General features: G+C 40.3%; 1 protein-coding gene across 2 annotated transcripts in view; it reads right to left on the reverse strand.

Moving 5' to 3' along the window:
* Positions 1-827: 827 nt before the first annotated feature.
* LOC128857812 (SET domain-containing protein SmydA-8) overlaps positions 828-13,419 on the reverse strand; it is a 39,382-nt gene continuing 26,790 nt past the window's right edge. The window contains exons 1-2 of one of the 2 annotated variants that reach the window (XM_054093588.1): positions 11,940-13,361; positions 840-1,776 (exon numbers count right to left, since the gene is read on the reverse strand). In XM_054093588.1, coding sequence (XP_053949563.1) covers positions 1,342-1,776; positions 11,940-12,827 — 1,323 coding nt within the window. In that variant the 5' untranslated portion in view covers positions 12,828-13,361 and the 3' untranslated portion in view covers positions 840-1,341. Of the gene's footprint in view, positions 1,777-11,939; positions 13,362-13,419 lie in introns of those variants that run through there. The other variant, XM_054093589.1, reaches the window with a different exon arrangement.

Below are 13,419 nucleotides of genomic sequence, written 5' to 3' on the forward strand. Positions count from 1 at the left end.
CTTCAGGTGGTACCGCGTCGAATACTTTCAGAATTGGAGCGTTTGCATCCATTCTGCCGACATGACCCAGCCAGCGGAGCCGCTGGATCTTTATTCGCTGCGCTATGTCTATGTCGTCGTAAAGCTCATACAGCTCATTGTTTCAACGCCTGTGCTACTTGCCGTCACGAACCAGCAAACCCTCAAAGATGCATAAATCTTCCGCAGAATCTTACTCTCAAAAACTCCAAGGGACGCCTCATCGGATATTATCATCGGTGGATATCGAATACTTATAAATAATAAAAATTGGAAAATGTGTCTTCAAACGCACTTTATATTTTCTTTTCGTTCCATATTTTACCTTAAAATTGTTGTACTTTTTTGAAATGCCAGAACTTGCTAAGGAAACTGGCATTGAAAGTTTGCCAAACAGCTTTAATGGCGCTTTCTGATTTGGGTAGTTCCTACTCAAACCCCCTTTATATGATATGTGACATGTGAAACTTTATTTTTTTTTTCTTCTTGCAGACTTCGCTTTAAAAATGTTCGCATTTTCCCATTTTCTGGTTGGGTGGCCTTTCTGAGAGATTGGCTTCTGTTGACTTGATGTGCCGTGCGTCCCATGAGGCGCACTGCTCTGTCAAAGAATGCCGTCTATGTTGCCCGAATTTAATTAAAATTTAAATCAACCGAACTGAACACATATGCACTTATGGCCAGACGTACTTATTAAAGTGTAGGGAGGTTAGAAAAATTTTGCAATACAACAATGGCAAGAAATAAGCGCCAAACTATGCATCTGCAAATAAAATTCAAATGAATGTAATTAATTTACCCAGCGACAGAAATGAAGCGTTTTCAGATTTTCTTTTCATTGCAATTTTCATTTTATTTAATTATTTTTATTTACTTAAATTGTTTCATTAACCATTTGCTACTTATTTCGGACTTATGTGAATATAAATACTTTATTATGCAATAGAAAAAGGCGCACACACCAACACTACATAAATATTTATAAATTTGAGGGCAAAACTATTTAGTAATAAGTAAATTAACGCATAAATAATTGCATTGTTCTCGCTAGCAAATCTAGTGTGAAATTTGCAGCTGCACGAAAGCTGTCAGCGATGGGGGTAAACAGTAAACAGAGAAATGAATAAATTACTAACAATCAAATAACAATGAAATATGTGCATTTGTATGTAAGCACGAGCACTTCGGCACTGCAATCACATATTTTTTTGTTATTGGCGCACACAAACCCCCCTTTCAACACAATAAATACAAAATTTCTTTAATGCTTTTTTTCTGTCCCGCACGACGCTCCAGCCCCACATTCGCCACTCGCTCCCCTGCTCACGGTATCTCATCGGTAATCAACTTTTTCAGCGTACAATCTCCAGCACCCAGTTTTTCCAATATTTTAAGTATCTCCTCTCGATAGCGATCGCGATGTTGCATTTCCTCCGCGGTGCAATCGCCTTTGTAGCGCTGCATGCGCCAAATCACATTCAATTTCGCTTCGACCAGCACATAATTCGAGGGTGGGCAGAAGCGTGGACACATTTCGTTAATGAAATTTATCAGTTCGTGCACGGTGCTCGTGTTAATGCGATTGTTGATCGTATTCAGCGCAAAGTCCTGATAGCGCGACATCTTCGAGTGCGGAAAGACTGTGTCACAGGTGAGGCAACGCCAGTCCGGTTGCAGTGTTTTCGCTTGCAGTGGTATCACGATGCCTTTGCAGCCTTGTTCACGGCAAAAGAGCGCAGACAAGTAGGTGCCATTTTCCTGAAAATAGGTGAGTGGAATTAAATAAAAGTTTAATTTAGTTTAAATATAAATGCATGGAATAATTTGCGTTAAATTGATTTTTTCTGAATGTAGATTGCATGCTCGAATGCTGCAAAGAAACACGCGACCACAAATCGCATTCAAAATATTTGCATATCCGACAAGTTGTAAGAGTTTCAAGCATTCATGGGCGCGTGAAAACTTGCACTTGTTTTTTAAAGTGTATGCAACTACAGGAAGTCACATTAAAAATGAAGCACTTGGGTTAGGTTAAGTTAGGTTAGGTTGTAAGGGTTGCCCAGAGAGTGGGCCCACTTGGACGAAAGAAGTTTGGTGCATCCTTTGTGATACCATTGCAAGAGGGAAAAAGAGGTGAAGGAAAAAACGATAGGACAAAAAAAGAGAGGGGTGGGGAGGATTGAGTATTTATGGACTATGAACGGTGACTAATTTGTGGTTGTGTTAGACGTTTCATGCTGCTGCTGAAGCTCATCAGATTTTTGATATCAAGTCCTGCTATGTCAGCAGGCGCAGAAAATAAGTGAGAACCAAGATGCCTAAATCTTAGTCCCAAGAGAGCGGGACAGGCAAGGAGCAGGTGCTGAGATGATTCCACCTTATCCTCCGTACAGCTGACGCAAAAAGGACTCGAAGTAATTCCGAGTCTTATGGCTTGTATACCCCGCGGATAGTGAACCGTGAGGATACCCACGAAAATTTGAGAGCTGAGATTTTGTCATCCTCAGAATATCGCTCAAACGTGGCCAGAAGAATTTCGCGTCCTTACACGTTCGTGTACTTTCCCAGCGCTCGCTGAGTTGGTGCAAAGGCCATCCTTCGAGGAGTAGAGCGCTGGTTTTCAAGGGGATCCTGATCCTCTCCTTTCGCGGGCACACTACCTCACAGGCCCCTTGTCTGGCAAGCTCGTCGGCTTCGCAGTTTCCAGCAACGTCACTATGACCAGGTACCCAGATTATACTTACTTATACCGGGTACCAGATTATTCTGATGCAATCTCTGCATTCCCTGACCAGTTTCGCATGCGCTATAGTAGAACCTAGAACCCTAATTGCCGCTTGGCTATCGGAGTAAACATTTATTTGCTTTCTTAACAGTTATTATGCAAGTAAGTAGCCAGTCAGTTTGATGGCGACCACCTGTGCTTCGAACACCCTGCAGTGATCCGGTAACCTGAAATTGAGTTTGATGGGCAGTTCTTTGCAGAATACTCCTCATCTAACCCTACCGTCCAACTTCGACCCATCCGTGAACAGGTTAACCAGGCCCTGTCGCCAGGTGTTGGCCCGGTCCACTCCGCACTTGGGTTAACTACCGATAGGTCTAAGTTTGAGTTCTCTTTTTCTTAGTATTCTAAAAATTAAATACTAAAAAATAAACGTAGAAAAATAAAAGTAGAAGCCTGAAATGTTTTTGCATAATTGTCTTTCGGTTTGTTGTGGATTCGAAGTGCTCGGCAGGATCGAAGAACCTTTGCTCGCATTTCAGCAATGAAAAAACTTCTGATTCAAAGCATACGCCATTCGAAGGTGGCATACAAGTAAAACTGTGAGCTTCTCTATTTGGAAGAATTATCAAGCAGCACATAAATATTGAGCACACAATTAAAAAGGCATCGAATAGAAATTTTGCGTTTGAACGCAGAAATAAGAAAAGCGGACGCAAGACGTGGAAGTTGCATAGTTTTTCTTTGTGCGACATACTCGCAGCTTCTACTTCAATTTATAGTGGGTATCTTGTTGTGGTCCCACAAGAACCTCTACAAGTTTTATGCCACCGCCGATTGGCAGATGGTTTTCAAAAGATTTTTTTTTTGTGTTGGCAAAAAATTTGCGCGGATTTTAGCCATTGCCTGCACACACTGGTATCCACTATGAGAAAACAAAATTTCTACCATTTAATGTAAACATCTACATACTTCAGCAACAAATATCAGCAAAGAAAATTACAAAAAGAAAATATTAAGCAACAACACAAATTTCTTGCCAAAAGCCAATGAACGACAAATTTGAATATTACAAATACGTGCATACAAGTTTGTATGTATGTTTGCATATTATTCTTGAAGAAGGCATAGAAAAGGCTATATTGGTCTCTATTTGAATGAACATACACATGAATGCATGCACATACATACATATCTACAAATGTACTACACATCAGACACAACTCATTTGCGTTCTTTTTCATGTCTGCTCTAAGAATTAGTGTCGCGGCCACGGTGCGTATCTGTCTGCTCCACAAGTGACGTATGTACGTACATCCATTTGTCAAGAAAGGTACATACTAGGAATTTCATAATTCATATCCGTATAAGCACTCAATAGTACATGCATATATTTTTTTCAGCTGAAAGCACCACCACATCTACTTCTAAAGATAGATTTTGAAACCAATTTTCGAAAAACAATTAATTTTTCTTTTCTTCAAATATTTTTTTGAAGTTTTATTTTCTTCCTCTTGGTTTTGCTATGCAAGCAAGTCAAATATGATAATTTTGGTTTCAGTTTTCGACCCACTGCTTGTGCTTGGTTATGGACAGCAAAAAATACATTTGGTATTGGGGTGCACTTCGATACTCTGAACGTTGCTTACATTCATTTTGTTAATTTGTGCATAAGTGAAGCGCGCATAAATTATTTTTGTTTTTTATTTCAATTCATTTTATTTTTATTTTTTTCGTGTGCTAGGAATTACTATTCCCTTGCAGTATTTAATTAACGAAATGTACTTTACCTACAAACCACAACTTTATTTGCCTCTCATTGCCTGCCCTCATTTGCGTATTGATTGCAGTAATGGATTTTTTTATTAAACAAAAATAGTCCATCGCCTGAGTACTTAAGAGTGCCTATGCATATTCAATTTTCATATTGTCACGACAAAAGACTTCCAATAAGTGAATGGGACATGCGTGGGAACACAAACATGCCCACATACTCGTATAAGTAGCTGTATTCTATGGTTGCGCTGACAGCCATGACCACTTGTGGAAATTAGATATTTATGCTAATTAGAGCTAATTGATGATTTATGGCATTCCAATCGTAAAGTGTGTATACAGTGGCGGCCGTATAATTAGAAACTATGCGCTAAGAAAACAAAATCACAGAATATTTTTTTTGTAAACGTAGGTGTGAAGTGCTTGGCCGGCCTCTCTTGATGTTGTTTCACAAACAACAACCTACTGTTTTAAGCCGACTCCGAACGGCAAATATCAGGTCAGTCCATAAGTTCGAGCGTATTTGAAAGGTGGTTTTAAAATTAATAAAAAAGACGTTTAAAGTATTTATTAATCAATAATATATTTTCCTTCATTATTTACAATGTCTTCCCAACGTTTAGGCGAATTTTTAATTCCTTGCTCAAAAAATTTTTTGTCCTTGGAGCCAAAATACGCTTCGATATCCCTTTTAATAGCTTCTTTTGAGGAGTAGTTCTTGTTACTCATATGGGATTGAAGTCCACGGACAAGGTGAGAATGACAAGGTGCAATATCCGAAGAGTATTGTGGATGCGGCATTAGCTCCCATCCGAGCTCGTTCAGCTTGCCTAATGTTTGCCCTGGGGTATGAGGTCTTGCGTTGTCGTGGTGAATCAAAACTTTGCGTCTTTTCACTACAGACGGTCGATTTTTTTTAAGTGGCTCATTCAGGTTTGATAGCTGATGAGAATAATATTCAGCAGTTATCGTCTGGTTTGGTTCCAGAAGTTCATAATAAACAATACTGGTCATATCCCACCAAATAGACAGGAGTGAAGGCCATTTCTAGGGGTCGGTTCTGGTGTCTCATCTTTATCTAACCATTGGCGTTTGCGAACAAGATTATTGTAAGGAACCCATTTTTCATCACCAGTAACGATACGGTTCAAAAGACTTTCATTTTCAAGGCGTTGCAGCAGCTGAGAACACACATTCACTCCCTGCTGAAGGTTGGCGACGGAAAGTCTATGCGGAACCCATTTTCCCAGCTTTGAAACCATTCCCAACTGAACCAGCTGACTGTGAACTTTTAACTGTTCCATGCTATGAATTTAACTTCTGAGCTGTCATGTCGACTGTCAAATTCGGCTCAGCTTCCACGAGTTCGAGCAAGGCGTCGGAGTTAAAGACTTCAGGACGACCAGCGCGCGGTGCATCCTCCACGTGCAGTTATCACTTCAGAATTTTGAAAACCACCTTTGCGCAGACCTTACACTCACGGTATCCTCTCCGTGAACAGTGTTTATTTCTACAGCAGCAGTTGTTGCATTTTTACCACTTTTATAAAAAAATGCAAAATATGCCTCTTTTATGCGTTCGAAGCTTCCATTTTATTTTTTAACAACAGGTGCTTCTATCCGCCATTAAAATCACTTGTTGAATGCACAATATATCAAAGAAAATATAAATAGTTCCGTTGTATTCCGCGAATAATTTTTTGTATGCAAAAATCGTACAAAAGTGAAATTATGGGTAAAATACGCACGAACTTATGAACTGTCCTGATATTCTTTATGAGGAGCTTTTGCATGGCAAAAATACACTCGAAGGGCGACCGCTATTAGAAAACAACAATTCGAATATATTCGAAGTCTTTTACAGCAGGATGTGATATTAGGAAATCAAAGGACGCTAAGATAAATGCAAATGGAAAAAGGTTTATAGAAACTTCCAATTTAAATCGTCTTGTAACTATGAATGGCAAACCAAAAGGTGATGAAGACTGTAACTTCATATTTTTGAAGAAATGGGTAGTTCGGTCAATGATATTTGTGTGGTAGGACATGACCTTCTGGCTATAGTAAAGTGCTTCACGATTGAGCGAAAAATCTGGTCAGATCATATGCCGGTAACTTTATGTTTAAATTTGAAAGGCTGTGAAATAAATAAAAAATGCAATTTACAATAATTAAAAATTATTAGGAAGAGTTCGACGACATAGGTAGGTAAAATGGTTGAAGTGCTGGTCTGGCACTCCACAAGTAGCACTAAAGCGCAGGTTTGATACCATTATGAAACCTCCAACAGGCAGATATTTACAGCTAGCCAGAGCTGTTGATATAATGGAGGAGATTGATTGGATTTAGTTTGGTGCACTGCTCCAGGCTGTCGAAGAGAGGAGCGCCCAATGACCTTAATTGCCTAGCTGCCAAACCCGGACATTTGCAGAAAAACTGCTCTACAGTCTTCTTCTTGGAAAGGTCCCCATAGTTTCTGCAATGGGGGTTAAATGGTAACTCTAGCTTTTCCGCAAGTGTGCCGCTCGTCCACTGACCGGTTCGTATATCGTATTGGGAGCTAAATGGTTTTCGAAATAGCACATGAAGAAATGGAGCTCCATCTTTTCTGCGCTTTCCTGAGAAATAATTTGTGCAGTTCGGTGTTAACTGCCCGAAAATGCTACCATGTCTCTTGAGAGAATGTCTCCAGAGGTCCATCTCCTTTAACACTTAGAGCTGCGAAGGAAATGACAGAAAAGTCGATGGGAAGTAAGTGCAAAAGGACATTCAGAGCAGCACTGGGCAAGTTTTACATGCTCCGGTGATGCCAATGCATGCAGTTCTTTGCACCCTACCCAGTTTAGTGTTATTATAGCCCTTCCGACACCAAACTAGGCACCCATACGTTAAAATTGGCAAAACCACTGCATTGTACATCCACAGCCCGACCTGTGGCTTCCCATTTTTTCCCGAACATAGATTTGCAGGATTAGAAGGTTATACTGGCCTTCTTTACCCGATTTTCAATGTGTAGCTTCCAATGGAGTTTGGAGTCAAGTATCACTCCAATATACCTAACTTCCGACGAGAGCGGGATAACATGGTAGTTTAATTTAGGAAGTCGAAAGGGTGGAGGTTGATATTTTCTGGTAAATAGCTTAAGCTCCGTTTTGTCAGAGTTGACTCGGAGGCCGCAAGTGGCAGCCCAGCGACTGAGGTACAAAAAAAAGTTGAACAAAAATTTCGAAAATATAATATGAAAAAAAACGCTAAAGAAAGAAATAGGATTTAGCTGTCATTACAAAAGTAATCAATGATTCCGTACCAGATGGGAATGGAAAAAATAAAATGCTTTAAATTTGCGATGCGGAAAGTTGCGCGAAATTTCATCAAAACGAAACACAGTTCCAGTCTGACAGAGAAAGTTATTTGGCAGCAAGCAAACAATATAAAGCAATTTGTGAAGCATTGAAAATTATTATAAAGAAATTGAAAGAAAAATAAATGATATTAAGTGCAGCAAATATTGGTTGGCTTTGGCAAAAGAAATAACAGAAAAAGCAAACTGATTTTGGTGCGAACATAAATCCGTCTTTGATTAAGGAATATTTCAAAAAACGTTTAAATCCAACCTAGTCAGCAAATAAAATTCTCTACGCTGCTATGGAAGTAAAAAATTATTTCTTGGACTGCCCCCTTGGACAGCTTAATAAAACAAAAGCAAAGGCTTGACAAGATTTCATATGAAGTTTTCCAAAATTCAATCCGTGAGTTTTTGGACCTATATTTAAATGACTTCCATCGCGATTTGGGTGGCGGTTTGAAAGTTGACGATCTAGAGACTTACTGTGTGAAGCCTCGAGTGAAAGTTCATCCTGCAAAGAATTCCCTTAGATAAGCTTATAAGATAGGAATCTCGAACTTCGAGGAATTCAAGAAAGGTTGGAAACAGGACTCAAGGAAAACTCTAGGGATCTCCTTTGTGGATGTTCGACGTAATTCAAAACACGCTTAAAATATCGATGGAAACCACAGTTGGAACGATTGGAAGATATCTCATCAGTAGGTTCGAAATGTCTTCTTAAATTCGCAATAGGGGTGGCGCAATGCGCGTGGACTAATTTAAAATTATTTATGTAAGCCGCTGAAGCGGTCTGTATCTAATATATAAAGATCTCAACTTGATTAGTCATCCATATCACAGTCCAATTGGCGCTGCGCTTATATTGAAGAAAATTTAAAAATTCTGCTTTCAATCATTCCTAATAAGCTAAGCCATTCAAAGCATCTTCTATATGGATATAGAGGTTACAGTACTTACAGCTGGTTTCTTTGGAGAAATTGATTCTGAAATTGATTCTACAAATGATGATTAATAACCTTGAAAGCTACTGCAACCTGTGGAATCTTGAAGTAAACCGCTCAAAGTCTCACATAATGGTGTTCAGAAAAGGTGGGACACTTAGTAAAGAGGAGAAATGGTATTATAGTAAGGAAGGAATACAGACTGTGTCTCGATATACTTACTTAGGAGTGGAAATAACACCTCAGATGAATTTTAAAACAGATGTGATTGTAAGGATCAGCAGATGGAACCTCAAAAAACTGAGGTTGTATTACAGACAACATGGCGGGTGAAGAGTAAGTGATTAGGGTAGCTGACCATGATAAAATGTCGCAACCATACACCCAAATGACTTTTAAGCATCATTTACAGTCAGTGACTGAAAAAGCCCTAAGAACAATCAAAGTGTTATCTAGACTAATGTGCAAGTTTGGCAGTCCTCGCGCAAATGTGCGGATAATTCAATTATTAAAAGTGACGAGGTCAGTGATTCTGCACGTAGCAAACACGAAATAATCATGACTCCAACATGTACGAGCCACATACAGTCTTGGCGCCTTGAAAGCAACCAGTGCCCATTGCACTGTCACAGATAACGCAATCCATGTAATTACGGGAATGGTGCCTATCGACCCTCTTGCGGTTGAGATGGGTAGATTATATAACAACATTGGACAGAGACCGTCGAGCGCAGCTAGGAGAGAAGAAACGAACAATTACAGAATGACAGGTACGATAGGAATAATCCGAGAAAGGTCGGTGCACTGATTCTAAACATTGCGAGACGGATTGTGCAAAATCACGGAGAATTTGATTTTTTTATCACTCAGTTGCTTACTAGACACGGTTGCTTCAATGCATACCTATACAGGCACCTCACGAAACGGTGAGGCATATCCTTTTTCAATGCGCGTGGCTCATTACCGAGCAAAATATGCTTGAGAGAGCGTTCAGTGAAAACATAACTGAGTCACATTTTATCTTACATACGTACGCAAACGAAGAAAACTGGAAAACGACATCTGTAGTAGCCGCAAATATCATAAAGATCCTTCAATACGCAGAATATGCCCGTAGATCCGTAGAAAGAGCTTGTTAACGCAATGTATTGCAAAAAATCAGACTTGAGCAGAATGTGAATAATAGACGATTGAGTAATAATGCACTTACAAAGGCCTTCCGACGAACTTTTTAACGGTGAGGCTGGGTTTAGTTGAGTTTAAGCCCCACACCACGGCTTCGGGCATAGGCTTTTGATGCTTCGCTTCCTCCCCAAAAAAACAAAAAAAAAAGAAAAAAAAGGCCTACTCTGCTACGAGCCATCAAGTCATCCTAATTAACAAATCTAATCAGACCCCAGCAAAATTGATTAGACCCGCGCGGAAAGAGTGCTCGAGGAATCTGAAGCGCATTCTGGAAAATGTGGGATGTTCAATCAGAGCAACTCCTTGCCGGTAACTAAATACATAATAAAGGAACGACATAACTCATTTATAGTATCAAACAACCATTAGCTCTGCCGTTTCTATCGGCTATAAAAAGGAGTTGGGCAAGTCTTGTACATAGCAGCATCTTTCGCCGATTATTTCGCGCTGGACGTGGATACCTAGTAGACAATTTGTACTGCTCAAATCTCTCTCAACAGACAAAAGTAGGGCTGTAGAAAACTCTCAAATTGAAAGTTGTGTATGGCACTGTAGACTCGATCGATCGATTTTGTCGTCATCAGTTAAGTAGACCCATAAAATGTTCGAGGGAAAGCTTCTGCGAAAAACTTATGAAACTTTAAGCATCGGCAAGTATCTCAAGTGACAGAACTAGGAAATGTACAAGCTTTGTATTAACACCGACATTTTAAAGTAGCTATTGCATTAGCTCTAAAAGCTCTAAGAGAGGTCTCGGAAGACCTGACTTCTGACTTTAAAAAATTTCATACCAAAATTTTCAACATTAAATAAATATGAAAATTATTAAACTTACAATAAAAAAAACGTTTGAAGACTTTGTCCAAAGTTCTTAAATCACTTGACATAGAATCGCCCATAAGTAAGCTCAAGAAAAAGGAAATACTGTATTCTCAGCCTTCATTAAAAAGAGGTGCAAATACATGCAGTGTTTAATTACCACGTACTCTCTTTTTCTTCTTTACTGGCAATTTCGGCCGAGCTGAAGCAAGGCGCGCCAGTCCTTTCTCTCACATGTTAACCGATGCCAATTATTGTAGAAATTCCTAGTGCAGCTAAGATGCGCTCGTCTGATATAAATTTGAGCTGGGCATAAGACCTACAAAATGCGTATCCTTGATCAACGCCAAGTATAATAAAATCGATTTAAATAGTAATATAAAATTGTTGCCCTAACTGAGGGAGAAATAAATCTTTATATATTTTTTAATATGTCTGCAGCTTACCTTAATCTGGCCTAAGTTTTTAAGCGATCGATAATATATTTTCTTCTTTCTGCTAGCACAGCCGCTAAAATTCTCAACAGGCTTATGCAATTATCTACAGATTTACATTATGCCTCAAGGCAAAAACGAGGATCAGAACCAATAAGGCACCCCCGTACAAAGCCATTGAATAAAGAAGCTCACGGCAAGTCTCAGATAACCTCCCTATTTTCTCCTGCAACAACTGACCCCCCATCAGATTAAGATTTGGATTCATTTTATTTTGGAGCATTTTATTTTGACCTTTGTTTATTTTGGATTAATTTTATTAAGCCCCAAAACCACTAACACTCGAATTTGATCTGAATTTACTTACAAGCATTAAATAAGAGTAATTCCTCTTTAACTTAACTTTTAATGAAATAATTACAATTTCTCACACATCGCAATATTCCCCTCTGGTTCCTTGAAACATTTTGCTGCACTGCAGCTATTTACAACGCACACACGCACACACACACTTGGTTGTAGTCACGCAAATAAATCTCATTAGTCCCATTGCCAATGTCAGCGACAAAAGCAAAAACAAGAACAACACGTTAACAGGTAAGGTCACGCGCTCTGGCCACAACCGAACAATCGAATAAGCCAACAAGCGCGCCACCCTACAACCAAACAACCAGACACTTTTACATATACACTCACCGTATGGTCATTGCAACGCGCACATTCACAGACAAAATGTTTAGTCATTTTGAGAAAAATGCCTCGTGTCGGATTGCTCCACAGGATCTTTGTATAGGTGGTTGTGATCTCAGCACCCTTTGGTATATGACGTGCCGCACGCACCACCGCTAAATGTCCATTGTCGAAGTAGTGGCTCGCATTGGGCGTGCATTCGTGATTCATGATGGCTGTTAGCGGAAAAAGGCCACGCAAAAGTGTCTCGTGTTCACCTACACGACATGGCGCCTCGAAAGCGTTAGTATTCAGCACACCTACGGTGCGAAAGAGATTGTCCATGAAAGGTTTATCTGTAGTTGGGAATTTCCGAAAACTCTGTGCTGCTTTGATGATCTCCTGTCGATAGCCGCGATCTGCATTCGCTTGCATGGCATCGACAAGCGCGCGTTGATCGGGTTTGAGGAAGAAAACGCGCACAGCTGTCAGTATGCGCAGCGAGTATGGATTCACCAAAGGTGGCCCGGCGCTTTTATCATTGCACATATCGACTAATTGACTCAGTTCCACAGGCTGCCAACGCTGGAATAGTTCACATTCGTCGCGGTGTTTCTCTGAAACGGCGCACGCCTCACAAACGGGCAACATGCACTTGCGCTTGCAAAGGAAGTCCTTGACGGCCAACAACTTGTGACAACAAATGCAAGTATTGAGTATGGAGCCCTTGCGCGCTGTAGGGCCAACAACAAGCGGACGTTCGCGAAATAACAACTCACCCGCGGCGATGTCACGCCTTGCGAAGACACCGCGACCGGCGACATCGGAATGTGCTACGGTCCAATTGGGTTCACTCTCCTGCAGATCGCGCAGATGTATGGCGACAAGGCGCGCCAACTCATCGGGAGTGGCCATTGCGCGTTAAGTGATGGGAAATTTGTAGTACGAATATTAGGGAATGCCGCTTTATTACAGTTTTTTTTTTTTTAATTAGACGAATGTAATTAGCTTTTTTTTATGCTTCTAATATTTCGCGCTTAATAATTTCGCGGAGCACTTAAGGTCCGTACAATACAGAATGCGGGCGACAACTATGGCTCGGATCTTAACGAATGCCAAACATAACGAAATATGTTGATGGTCTGCCTCTATTTCTATGGCTGTTTTATGTTATTATTATTCTTTACTGCTGTCACTATTGTCATTGTAATATGGGCACGCGTGAAAGTCACCGCACGAAAGGCTGAGGCTGAATTGTGAATTCGAAATGCTAATAGTTGACGCCGCGCCGCGCCGAAACGAATGCCGACATGCGATTACGCGTGAGAATACTAAGGCGAAGTGTCGCCAAAGGCAACCTAAACATAAATGTATAAGAGGCGCAAAACTATTTTTCCAATGCACGCCATGCCACACGACACACTGCACAGGGCAGCTGTCACTGTTGCTTCTATAGCGTCTGCCTTTTGCTGCTACATCTGTTACCGATTCTTGTTGCTGCTACATT

Source organism: Anastrepha ludens, chromosome 3 (genome assembly GCF_028408465.1).
Source record: "Anastrepha ludens isolate Willacy chromosome 3, idAnaLude1.1, whole genome shotgun sequence".
In the NCBI taxonomy this organism is placed as follows: Eukaryota; Metazoa; Arthropoda; class Insecta; order Diptera; family Tephritidae; genus Anastrepha; species Anastrepha ludens.